The sequence below is a fragment of the Clarias gariepinus genome, chromosome 12 (genome assembly GCF_024256425.1).
Source record: "Clarias gariepinus isolate MV-2021 ecotype Netherlands chromosome 12, CGAR_prim_01v2, whole genome shotgun sequence".
Classification (NCBI taxonomy): Eukaryota; Metazoa; Chordata; class Actinopteri; order Siluriformes; family Clariidae; genus Clarias; species Clarias gariepinus.
In genome coordinates, this window is record NC_071111.1 from 2,154,348 (window position 1) to 2,168,225 (window position 13,878).

At 41.7% G+C, this 13,878-nt stretch overlaps 1 protein-coding gene across 1 annotated transcript in view; it reads left to right on the forward strand.

Annotated features, from left to right (window-relative positions):
• Positions 1 to 13,878, forward strand: part of LOC128534666 (deleted in malignant brain tumors 1 protein-like) — a 125,825-nt gene that overhangs the window by 109,007 nt on the left and 2,940 nt on the right. The window contains 15 exon segments of the mRNA XM_053509112.1: positions 1,067 to 1,381; positions 1,497 to 1,805; positions 1,890 to 2,210; positions 2,321 to 2,650; positions 2,728 to 3,042; positions 3,210 to 3,275; positions 3,630 to 3,935; positions 4,125 to 4,163; positions 4,283 to 4,405; positions 4,491 to 4,589; positions 11,167 to 11,229; positions 11,531 to 11,596; positions 11,707 to 11,784; positions 11,985 to 12,047; positions 12,147 to 12,209. Coding sequence (XP_053365087.1) covers positions 1,067 to 1,381; positions 1,497 to 1,805; positions 1,890 to 2,210; positions 2,321 to 2,650; positions 2,728 to 3,042; positions 3,210 to 3,275; positions 3,630 to 3,935; positions 4,125 to 4,163; positions 4,283 to 4,405; positions 4,491 to 4,589; positions 11,167 to 11,229; positions 11,531 to 11,596; positions 11,707 to 11,784; positions 11,985 to 12,047; positions 12,147 to 12,209 — 2,556 coding nt within the window.

Sequence of the window (13,878 nt, forward strand, 5' to 3'; positions counted from 1 at the left end):
ACTGAGCCTGAGTAAGGGTCCATTTGCAGGAGGTTCATTATGACAGGCAGTGGCAGAGCCAGACTTTTTTCATAGGGGTGGCCAGGCTGGGCCCAGCACTCACTTTGGGGTGGCACAGAGACTGAGGCCTAGGTTCAGGTTTTTATCTGTATGGTAAAGTGGAGGAGGACAAATACTCACTAATTTGGGTCTAAATGATCATTTACATATGCAGGTAACTGTGACTGTTAAATATGTTTACAAATATACAGTGAGGACTCGTTTATAATAAACATTTTATATTTAATAGACCCTACAATAAAACCTCTGATATTTTATATTTAATATTTTATTAGTAATAAAGAAATATTATTAGTAATGAAGAAAGTTGACTAGAATTACAGTAATAACAGTTTTTTTTTTACAGAAATGAATCTAAAATACATCTCAGTCACTTGGCAAGTCATGATGATGGTGATGTAGTGAACAGAGAAATGGGTTTAAATCAAGATGCTTAGAAGAGTCTCTTAGATTTCTTAAAATATCATTTAAACAACTGTGTTCAGGGGAAAAAAAAAAAAATTGCCAGTTTTATTGAACATGATGGTTACGTTCTCACTGAACCACAAAAAAACTGAGGCCACCGATCAATAAGATACATAACATTACACTAAACTAAAGATATTTGTTCCATATTTAAAGTTCACCTGTAATTATACTGAAGCAGGAGTCAGTGAGTGCTGAATGCAGAGTGGTGGAGAAGAAACACTACACCACTAATACACTGATAAAATTAGTCTCCATGGGAACAGGGTCAAAGCAATCAAGTCTAGTCCAAGTCTAGGCATCCAAAACCCAGCTCACATTGAAGTTAAAAAGTAGGAGTGGGGCAACGTAACTATAATAATTATTAGAAGTAAAATAAAAATAAAAAAAATAAGATACTTAAGAAAGATTATGTCAGTTAGTAAAGGCTCACAAGTTCTGTCCAGGTTAAAGATCAAAGCTACTGTAGATGGTACAGCAAACAGATGGTACTGTTATGGTGAAAACATGCACAATATTTACACAATTAAATAAATTCCAGGTAAAAATGTGAGACTCAGTGCTGGTCCTCATCAGTGCTCTGGGAGAGTGGAGGTGCTTCATGGAGGTTCCTGGTCCACAGTGTGTGATGCTGACTTTGACCAGCAGGATGCAGAGGTTGTGTGTCGAGAGCTGGGCTGTGGGATTCCTGTGAAGGTGCTGGGATCAGCTGCTTTTGGCCGAGGGGAGGGTCAGGTGTGGACAGAGAAGCTTCGGTGTATAGGAAATGAATCTGACATTACCTTCTGTCCAACAATATCTTCACCAAAACCCTCACCCTGCTCCCATGACAACGATGTGGGATTAATATGTTCTGGTTAAGTACCATGATTTACCTTCTGTTTAAATAGAGACCACATACCTGTCAATCAAACTTTATGGTGTTTTGTGTTAATGTTCCTCTTTCACTGAGCTCTCGGCTGCTTGTTTAGGTCACACAGAGGCGCGGTTGGTGAACGGTTCTGACTACTGTTCTGGTCGAGTGGAGCTCCAGTACCTCAGTGACTGGGGCACAGTTTGTGCTGTAAGCTGGGATATGAGAGCTGCAGATGTTCTCTGTGCACAGCTGCATTGTGGGAGTGCTGTGGCTGTGGTAGACTGGTATGGGGAGGGGAGTGGCCACATCTGGGCTGATGTGTTTGATTGTCAGGGGAATGAGACACACCTTTCACAATGTGACATCTCATCATGGAGTCGAGCTGTATGTTCTCATAAACACGATGCTGGAGTCATCTGTAATGGTGAGATATTAACCTCACCTACACCACGTTAGTGAATAAACTCAGTGTTCATTAGAATATTTAAATGATGTTCTTCTGCTTCAGGATCATCCATGGCGTTTCATGAGGGGCGAGTGCGGTTGTCTGGAGGGAGCGAGTGTCAGGGGGAGGTGGAGATTTATTTCAGGCAGGACTGGAGGAGAGTTCTCCTGGACTTGTGGAGTCTGTCTGAGGCGTCTGTGCTCTGCAGACAGCTGGGCTGTGGCTCTGTGCTGAACTACCGCTCCTCTCCATCCACCACTGAACACAAACACATGTGTGTAACGGGTTTCAGCTGCTCTGGGAGTGAAGCTCATCTGGGGAACTGCAGCAGTGCACAACCTGTCAACTGCAGCTCTGGGGAACAGCTGTACATCACCTGCTCAGGTAAGCAGGTATTTTTCATTTTCTATTAAATATGGAGTAATTATATAAAATTGGTGAAATAGCAAAATTATTTAGACTTTTTATTTTGAATATTTTGGGTCATACCACAGGTATCTTGAACCGTGCCATCAGCTCCATCAGGCTGGTTGGTTCTGGGGGAGACTGTGCAGGAAGGCTGGAGGTTTTCCACAGCGGCTCGTGGGGGACAGTGTGTGATGACTCGTGGGATATTGAGGATGCGCAGGTGGTGTGCAGACAGCTGCAGTGTGGAGTGGCCCTCAGTACCCACATACCAGCCTGGTTTGGTCCTGGAACTGGGTCCATATGGCTGAATGAGGTGGAGTGTGAGGGGAACGAGATGTCCCTGTGGAACTGCAGGTCTCAGCTGTGTGAAGAGGGGGAATGTGGACACCAGGAGGACGTAGGAGTCGTGTGCTCAGGTACAGTGTGATGACTGAGATTCAACCTGTTACATGTTAAATATGGACAAGTTAATAAGTTGTTTTGTTTCTCCCAGAGTTTAAAGAGATACGACTCACAGAGGGCTGTAAGGGGAATCTGGAAGTGTTCTACAATGGAACCTGGGGTAATGTGTGTCACAATCAGATGGATGATGAGACAGTAAACATGGTGTGTCGAGAGCTGAACTGTGGAAGACATGGCAGTGTGTCAAACACTGAAGCAAGAGTCAAATCTGCTCCTAACTGGCTGGATTATCTGAAGTGTAGGAAACACGACTCTAATCTGTGGCAGTGTCCATCTTCACCCTGGGGACAGAACACATGTGATAATAGTGATGAAGTGGCTCATATTACCTGCACAGGTGGGTGGAGTCAGACTTCTCTGGTTCTGTACATTGATATAAACTGCAGTGTTTCATTGTGAATAGTGTTTAACTAATGTTACTGAGATATGAAGTTAAAAGTCTGATAAAAGTCTGCTCTGAGAGATAAACCTGCTGTGTAACATTTCATTAATGTGTGTATTTTATTACTGCAGATGATAAAAAGTCTCTACATACACAAGAAAAGTGCTCTTCACTTCCCTCTCAGAAACACTGCTCAAGTAAGGAAACATAAGGAAAAGCTTTTAGTGCTGTTCTTCATTTACATTCAATTTAATTACTCATTGTAAGAATGGATTTCCTCCTGTATCCATAAAATCATTTGCTGAGAACTTTATTGAATCATCCTGAGGTCATTACTCTTCATCACAGTTCATGAAAATCAAAGCAACAGAGATAAAAGCAGTAAACAGAACCCAAAGCTCATCTTCCTGATTTAAATCATTTTATTCAGTGACCAATTAATGAATTTTTAACAGTTTATATTTTCAGGATGTTTGTAATTTGGTGGTATAAAAATCTTTATACAACCAGTTTTTGTTAAACTTGCCCCATGTGTGATGTGTGTGATGTAGAGCACTGGTCTCTCAGGCTGAGTGGAGGAAAGGGAAGCTGCTCTGGGAGGTAGGAGGTGTATCATAACGCTACGTGGGGCTCCGTTTGTGATGATCAGTGGAACATCAGGAACGCTCAGGTGGTGTGCAGACAGCTGGGCTGTGGCTCGGCGCTGAGTGCTGATAGGAATGTTAGCTTTGGTCCTGGTGAAGGGACTATCTGGCTGAACAGAGTGAAGTGTCGAGGGGATGAGATTCACCTGTGGGACTGTCATCATTCCCTGAAGAAACACACTGACTGCTCTCATGCTGAAGTCACCTGTGCAGGTCAGAGGGGTGTGCTAACTTTTCAGCTTTCTCTCTCCACTCACTACACTTTTCTCACAGGGTTCAGACTTGATAACTTTTATTCATAATCTAAGATGTTAGCTTGATGTTAGCTCAGCATGTCAGGAATCTGATCTAGTGAGTTTATTTTTAATGCATTAGTTTTTTTTTTTTTTTTTGCAAATACAGACATATCCACAGTGTCCACTACTACACCCACCACCACCAGCACCACCACTACAACCACCACCACCACATCAGGTATGTATATTTGTTACAATACAATATTTGATACTGTTCACCATTTTTTTTCTTATCAAGATCCTCTTCTGTGTTTTTGACTTCAGGAAGAGGCGCTCCAAATACCCCACCCACCCCTCCACTGGTTCTCTTTGTGTTAGGAACGCTGCTCTTCCTGGCCTTAGTGCTTCTGGTGGTACTGTTTTACCAGAACAGAGTGCTCAGGAGAGGTACCACACATTCACACAGTTTATTTTCTCTACAACACCAGTTATTATTATTATTATTATTATTATTATTATTCTGCACTCCCAGTTGTCTCTAAGACGAGGCGTAAGACTCAGCCTGAGGCAGTCTATGAGGAGATCAACCACAGATACATCACTAGAAGAATCACGAGCTCCACTCAAAGAGGTGAGTGATATGTGGACTGTTCTACATCACACTTATTGTATTCCATTTAAACTTGGAGCTGAAATTCACTGCATGCAAATGATCAAATCACTCAATACTAAATACACCCCTCAATGCAAACTCAGTGATTAAAGCAGGATTTTACCCCAAATCCAGTCTGATTCATTTATTTACAAAAATATTAATAAAAATAAGTGAAATGAGTGTGAGAGGAAATGTGCAGTTAGAGTACATGTGGTCAGTGGAGGATTTAGATATTGGTGACATGGGCAGTCATGGGCAGGGGGGCATCTTACAGGGTGGCAGGACAGAGTGTGTGGCGAAAAGAATAATAAAAATGTAGAGGGATGATAACATTTACACAAACAGTTTTCTGTCACTCATTTGCACATCAGACTTTTTATGTCACATTGTAGGTCAATTAATCTCATTAATCTCAGATCATTCACAATACTGTGAGTATTTACTGTTGTATTATTATATTATGTACACACACACGCACACGCACACACTCATAGAACGGGCGTAAGGCAGATAGAGGGGGATGCACCTGCACAGGAAAGCTTACACACTCACACACACACACACACACACACACACACACACACTTGCACTAAATCAGAACTGTTAATAGATGTTTATCAGCAGAATTCTGTCTCAGTGCCAGATCTAGTGTGTGTGGCAAATCTCCCCTTCAGAACGCTGACAAAAAATTATTAATAAATAAAAACACTCTTGCTTTAAAACTTTTCTAACTTTTTCAATCATTTGAAAGAAAACAAAATAATTATCATAACCTTTATATAAAAAATGCAATTTTATGTAGTCAAGCAGAATAATAACACAAGTTAATAAACACAAGTGTGATTAAAGTCTATTTTATTACATACATGATATTACACTCATAAAGTGATGACAGCTGCATTATTATTATTATTATTATTATTATTATTATCATTATTTATTAAACTTACTTTAGTCCTGTCGTGTGATGAATCAATACTTGTTTTAAGCACAGATATATGATTAAGTGAACACACACACACACACACACGCTGTGGTGTAACGACCTGATCACATGGTGCGTCTCAGCTTGTATTGTGAGTTAAACCGTGTTGCTTTGACATTGTGGATAAAAAGATCCTTCACATTATTATCAGTCTAAATGAATCCACTGAATCCAAATCTAGGATCTTGTTAAAAGTTGAATGTGAGATGTTACTGGGGCACGTGCCCCGGGGTTCCTGCAGGAGACCTGAGGTGATGTCCATCTCATCCGCTCCCTCCCCATCTCGTACAACTGAGTGGGAGAGCTTCAGTCAGTCCCCTGCCTCGTTCACAAACTAGAATCAGGGCTGGAGATTAATGTCCCACACGGTGACATGAAAATATGTGGCACGCAAAAGAGTGATAGAAAACTGATCATGCAAATGTTATCACCATCCTGAGCATTCAGATCAGTGCCGCCGCTGACAGGATGTCACCCCGGGTAGCTGTCACTCATCCCCCTTCTCTCTGCCTTACTCCGTGTGTGTTAGTGTGTATTAGTGTGTGTTGTGTTGTGGTGCAGGGACTCAGGACCAGTTGGACGAGGGGACTGATGATGGTATCTTTGCTCGACTCTTGGTACGGCAGAGCTTTATAATGGAGTGGGCGTGGCTCGCTCTCTTTTAGATGTTTCCAGAATTTAATGTCCCTTTAGTGTATTTTTATCAGTAACTGATCTCGGCCTAATTCTGCCCTGCACGTGTTATTCCTGGTGTTTCTATTAAAATCATTCTGCATGCAGTGTCTCGATTGTGTGTTTGTCCCATGTGTGGACTTGGTGCTGTGTGAGTGAGACCCACACTTCATGGGTTCAATCACTGATTCAAATATTTTGAGCCAAATTCTAATTGGAATTTCTACAAATGTTTGTCTTTTAATGTTACAGAATTATATGTAAATGTTTTGTTACTATAAAGTTCAGTCTCGTGTGTGTGTGTGTAGTTTAAATGAGTGTTTTGTTCCCTGAGAGCTGGATCTTTTTGGAAGATGACAGTTTCAGTCTTGCTGAGGTTGAGCGTCAGGGTCCAGGTCTGACAGGACTGCTGCAGCAGGTCCAGGTTGTCCTGTAGTCCCTGAGCGCCGGGGGACAGCAGGACCAGGTCGTCTTTGTACAGCAGGAGTTTAATCTCTGAGACGTGTAGAGTGAGACCGGGCGCCGCAGACCGCTCTAGGACAGAGGACAATTCGTTTATATATATTTTGAATAATGTTGGACTTAAACTACAGCCCTGTGGCACTCCGCGCTCCTGAGAGATGAAATGTGTTTGTTTGTTGCTAATTCTTATTCCACACTCGTCTCCTGTGTACATGGACTTAATGAGATCATATGATTTCCCCCCTACTCCACTCTCTACCCCTTTATAGAACAGGCCTCGTTGTCTAATGATGTCAAAAGACTCGGAAATCAATAAAACAGGCCAATATTTTAGAGTTATTTTAAATAACATATTTTTGGGTGAGTGTGTTAAGGGTGTAAATGTGATCAGCTGTGTGGCAGTTTGGGAGAAATCTGATCTGACTTTTACTCAGGACATTGTAAAGTCTCACTCACACACACACACACTCTCTCTCTCTCTCTCTCCGCGCATGCGCTGGGTGTGAGTGAGCGTGCGGAAGGCTGTCTGGCGTCCTGCCAAGTTTTTTGCAATATACTGTCGAGTTTATTTATTTATGTATTAATTTTTTGTTCATGTTATTAGTTAAAAAAACAAAAAAAAAGTTAAAAGATTATAGTGAGAGAGAGTGACTGAGGCACCATGGCTTCTGAGGCCGGAGGCGAGACTTTGTCTCTCCAGAATGGCATCAGGTGTGTTGTGGAAGACGGTGTACTGCTGGAGGAAGTTCTGCTAGTGATGAGGGAGCAGATCGGGTGCCAGAATATCTAGTCTGCCTCCCGAATAAATAAAGCAGTGGTGGTCTTCCTGACCAAAAAAACACTCGTAACCACGGCAACAAAAAACGGGATACGAGTTAGAGATGTCATGGTCCAGGTCACCCCTCTGTCTGTGCCAGCAACCTGAGTGGTGATCTCCAACGTCCCTTCGTTCATCAAGAACGAGCAGATCCTGAGGGAGCGGGCGCGCTTTGGGAAGTTGACCGGCCCCATGAAGCCCATCCCGCTCGGGTGTAAAAGCTCGAGTGTGAACCCTGTCTTTGCGTAGGCAAGTCCTAATGGTTTTAAACGATCACGAGGGTCCGCTGAACGTTAATTTTAAAGTTAAAGACAGGAACAACAGTTACACCGTCTTCGCCACCATAGAGCGGCTGAGGTGTTTCGAGTGCGGGGACATCGGTCACAAAAGGCTGAGCTGCCCGCACGGAGCCGTGCAGCTGGGGAGCTCACGGGGCGACACCGCCGGGAAACAGCGGCAGCAGCGTGAGGACAGCCGGCGGGGGAGCACCGAGGAGTCCGTGCCTGAGGTGGGCCTCGTCGACACACCTGAACAGGTCAGTCCCGAACACACCGGCAGCACTGAGACACACCCCGTGCTCGGCGCTGAACTTAACACCGGTACCACTGAACACAGCGCAAGCACAGAACCTGGTGCCAGTACAGTGTTCAGTGCTGACAGTGACCACGCCCCCAACATCCGCAAGGAAACACAGCAGCCGCAGACCAACACACCACCACAGACACCCAAAGACACAAAACCGAGGAGAAAACGGGAGGAGACGTCCGGCACAGAACCGACGAATGAGCGAAAAACCCACAGTCAGACTCAGAGCACCGCGGTACAGGAGAGTGAGGAGGCCGGCTGCAGCACCGCACACACACCTGTAGACAAAGAAGAGCAGGTGAACCTGTTCTTACAGCTGTCCAAAACTGAGAGGAAACGGGTAGTAAAAATGTTAAAAGAACTGAAAAAAAATGAACACAACAGGTAACAACAAACAAACCGTCACTTAAAAAGAAGAAAAAATAGACAACAGCTGAAACCAAACCACAAACTGTAAATAAAACAGTAAATTAATGGACAAAGAAAAAAAACTGAAAAAAAAAAATGTTAATAGTAGGGAAGTGGGAAGGGGGGTTTAGTGGGTGTTTCTATATAAAAAAATAAAAAATTGTAAATATGTAAATAGTGTATGTGTGAGTCAGTGTGTACGTAATGTATGCATGTTGACTTTGTGTGTGTATAGTATATACACACACGTACACGTGAGAAGTGGAACGAAAATCATACATGATTCCAAACATTTTTTACAAATAAATAACTGCAAAGTGGGGTGTGCGTAATTATTCAGCCTCCTTTGGTCTGAGTGCAGTCATTTGCCCATAGACATTGCACCTGTGTGTAATCTAATGTCAGTACAAATACAGCTGCTCTGTGACGGCCTCAGAGGTTGTCTTAGAGAATATTGGGAGCAACAACACCATGAAGTCCAAAGGAAACACCAGACAGGTCAGGGATAAAGTTATTGAGAAATTTAAAGCAGGCTTAGACTACAAAAAGATTTCCAAAGCCTTGAACATCCTACGGAGCACTGTTCAAGCGATCATTCAGAAATGGAAGGAGTATGGCACAACTGTAAACCTACCAAGACAAGGCCGTCCACCTAAACTCACAGGTCAAACAAGGAGAGCGCTGATCAGAAATGCAGCCAAGAGGCCCATGGTGACTCTGGACGAGCTGCAGAGGTCTACAGCTCAGGTGGGGGACTCTGTCTATAGGACAACTATTAGTCGTGCACTGCACAATGGCAGAGTGGCAAGAAGAAAGCCATTGTTAACAGAAAACCATAAGAAGTCCCGTTTGCAGTTTGCCACAAGCCATGTGGGGGACACAGCAAACATGTGGAAGAAGGTGCTCTGGTCAGATGAGACCAAAATGGAACTTTTTGGCCAAAAAAACTAACACTGGCGTAAAACTAACACTGCACATCACTCTGAACTGTCAAATATGGTGGTGGCAGCATCATGCTCTGGGGTGCTTCTCTTCAGCAGGGACAGCTGGTCAGAGTTGATGGGAAGATGGATGGAGCCAAATACAGGGCAATCTTGAAAGAAAACCTCTCGGAGTCTGCAAAAGACTTGAGACTGGGGCGGAGGTTCACCTTCCAGCAGGACAACGACCCTAAAGATAAAGCCAGGGCAACAATGGAATGGTTTAAAACAAAACATATCCATGTGTTAGAATGGCCCAGTCAAAGTCCTGATCTAAATCCAATCGAGAATCTGTGGCTAGATCTGAAAACTGCTGTTCACAAACATTGTCAATCTAATCTGACTGAGCTGGAGCTGTTTTGCAAAGAAGAATGGGCAAGGATTTCAGTCCCTAGATGTGCAAAGCTGGTAGAGACATACCCTAAAAGACTGGCAGCTGTAATTGCAGCAAAAGGTGGTTCTACAAAGTATTGACTCAGGGGGCTGAATAATAAGGCACACTCCACTTTTCAGTTATTTATTTGTAAAAAATGTTTGGAATCATGTATGATTTTCGTTCCACTTCTCATGTGTACACCACTTTGTATTGGTCTTTCACGTGGAATTCCAATAAAATTAATTCATGTTTGTGGCTGTAATGTGACAAAATGTGGAAAAGTTCAAGGGGGCCGAATACTTTTGCAAGCCCCTGTGTGTATATATATATATATATATATATATATATGTGTGTGTGTGTGTGTGTGTGTGTGTATATGTGTGTATATATGTATATATAAGAAAAAACGTAAAGTAAGTTTATCTTTATTGTTTCACACTAAAGTGTGTTTAAAACCTCAAACCTCTCTCTCTTTCTTACACACACACACACACACACACACACACACAATCAATCTCTCTCTCTCTCTCTCTCTCTCTCTCAGACACACACACACACACACTCTCTCTCTCTCTCACACACTCTCTCTCTCTCTCTCTCTCCAGTTACAGTATAAATGTAAAATCCCAGATAAACACACTCTAGTTCCCCCATAGTGCCGTTTTGATTGTTGGATTTTTGCTTTAGAATATTTCCGACCCAGGCTGGTTGTATGGATAGTTTTTGATGAATTTTGTTAGACCTCACTTGTACAATAGAATCTCACGAGAATGGCAAAGATCACGCTGGTACTGTGTGTTTTACCGCGCGGTCTCGAGGCATGTCCGAATGAAACCGTGAGGAACATTTACATAAAGGTGAGGTGTGTCTGAATTACAGAAACAGTGGAGGTTCTAGTGTGTATGGTGTCCTGGGGGAACTCACCTTCAGCACCGCCAGAAAGAAAGAAAGAGATAAATAGAGAGATAATTATCTGCCAATGTGGCCACTGGACAGAAAGACTGTCTGTTATGAACTGATAAAACTCCAAATGTTAAATATCATACGTCTGAAAAAGGCCTCTGTGTGCGAGTGTGTGTGAGTGTGCATGCAGTCGTGCAGGCTTTCCTGTGCAGGTGCATCCACCCCCCGCCCGACTTGTGTGTGTGTGTGTGTGTTTATGTGACGTATACCTCATTTGACAGATCATACGAAATGTGTGTTTCCTGAAATAGAGTTTATGAGTCTGTGTGTGTGTGTCTGATGCCTGTCCTGCTCTCCTCTAACAGGAAGTCTCCTCTCTGAAGAACAGCATTCTGGGTATGAGCATGTGGATGATGAGCTTCTCTCAGGTAAAAAAGGCCAGAGTGTGAGTTTGTCTGACTCCATTAACTGAAAGATATTCGAATTGCAATTAAAGATGAGAAATGACTAAATGTGTCCTTTCTGAGACGTGATTATGATGTATTGTATAGAAGAATTACAGTAGCTCCAGTGTTTTAATGCTGACACATGAGATCTCACAATCAACCTTATCTTACTTTAAGCTTCTGAAATCCCTCTCATCACATTTATCAAAGCTTCTTTGGATGAGGATTTTATTGAGTATAAATGTGTTTAAAAGCCCAAACACACAAACTCTTCTTTTTCCAGTAAAGTCTGGGATTGGAGAAAAGGCTGAGTATTATGATGATGTCATCGACACCAGTGACTTCATAAGTGGGTGCAGTTGTTAACTGATCAGATAAATTGAGTGACTTGACATTAAACCATGAGGTCAGAATGTGATGGAGCTGTTTGTACAGAGCCTCTGCTTTTATTTCATTTAGGTGATACAGGAAGAGTTGAGCCACCAGAGGACTACGATGATGCCGTCACTGCTGGACCCATCGCTGATAACGTGGAGGGTGTGCTTCTGTTTTGGGATTTGTTTTAGAGAGCACACACACACACACAGACTGCAGATCAGTGTGTTTATTGGTTTGTGTGTAGTGAAATTTTTGACATGTATACGATGTCATTTCACATTGTGTCATCAAATCCACAGTGTACAAACTGCCACTTCAGTAAACTTTAAATCTCTTTAAATCTCTGTGTTTTGGTGTAGAGGATGAAGCTGAGAATTATGATGAGGCCATTACAGCTGATCAGAAGTCAGTTATACTGACAGGTATGATAATAATGTGACAGTGTTGCATCCACAAGCATCCAAACGATCATTAATGACATTCATGTGGATTTAATAGCTTTTATCTCTACATTCTGACAGAGGACGTGTCCGAGAACTATGATGATGCAGTTACGGCTGAAACAAACACAAACATCACCACAGGTCAGGGAGTTTCTCTGTTATTAAAAAAATCCCCTTAAACATTTCTATAATAAACTTTAAACAATGTGCTGCTGAATTCTGCATTCTGATTGATGTTGATTAATTTTCTATAACAGCAGCTCTGACATACTGCAGCTGTAAATCACAGGTTTATATTAATGCACTCGTTCCACTACATTATGGTTTCTATAGTAACAGCTCATTCACAGGGACGTGTACAGCAGACGCTCCACATTAACTGATGAAAAACAAACACAACAAAAAAGTCTTGCTATAAGTGTAGTAAAGTAAAGCTCCAAGAGCTCACAGTGCTGAGACGCTAAATGCTGATTAACATCAACATCTCATCTGCTGCATTTGACAGAAGTCACACTCACATCTAAAAGAACTCAACAATTCTGAATGTGGGGAAATAATTCATGCATTTCATTTTAAATAATTACACACAACTTTCTTTTTAACGTAAAGTTTAATTAAGCTTTATTTTTTTTCACTTTCTTATAATATATATTTATTTTCATAATGCTGCTGCGATACAAGTCACACCCACATCTAAAACAATTCAGAAGTACATAATGTAATTGTCATTAATAAAATTACTTCTGTCTATCATTTTATCTTACAGCCCGAAAATGTATTTTATTTAAATACTAATAGTTTAATATCATTTTTCTTTAATTAATTATTAGAATTAGTGCCCCACCTGCTGTGTAGCCCACAAGTGGCACCATCACGTTCTTTAGAGTAGACCAGCTTCAGAAGGTTCTAGATTTGGCAAGAGCCAAGAGTTAAGTGATGCACTGAGTCAGAAACCCAGGACACAGTAGTAAAATTTAACTATTTATATTTACTAATTAAGGGTGTGTATGGTTAACAAACATCACAAAGGGAATGCAATTTACATCACAATGTTTTTAAAGAGAACTCTAGTGATGCATTCAATATGTAACTAAAATAAATAAATAAATAAATAAAAGAGTGCGCACATAAAGAAAATAAAACCGGCCCGGGTCTACTAGAGTCTTAGTGCTTCACTTTGGATCATCACACGAATTTCCATTCGGTTCGTTATTGTGTGTGGACACAATCCTTCCTACCGCACTTGAAGATCAATCAACTTGATAGTATCTTATGGGCTCGTCATCCATGACAGGGAAAAGTAATCCAAGGAATCAATTCGAAAAGGTTCTGGGTCCAGTCTCGACTAAAAACCTGACCTATAGATATGGTCAGAATCCCCAAAATCAATTCACCAATTAAATATTACAATGGCTTATGGCACTGGTTGAACTACTGACAACAAAGTAAAATGCAATAAAAAACATAAAATATCATAAAGCTTAGGTTAAATAATAATAATATAAATCATTCACAACAGTAATACAATGTGACGTAGATGTACATCACTCAGAAAAATAGATGCCACATGTTATCATTAACACCGGTGACATTAAACACGTGGCTTAGCATCGGACAATTAGCTTAGCAACTAGCAAGTCTCCAGGCTGCTGTCCACGCTAGAGCAATACAAACCAGTAGACTGTTAACATGTTAGACCCTCACTGTTGCACTCATCAGATAAATGTCATCACATTTAACTCCAGGAACAATTTGCTATGATTTGCTCCTAATCGTGAGGGAAAAAACACAAATCCATTCGCTTCTTCAA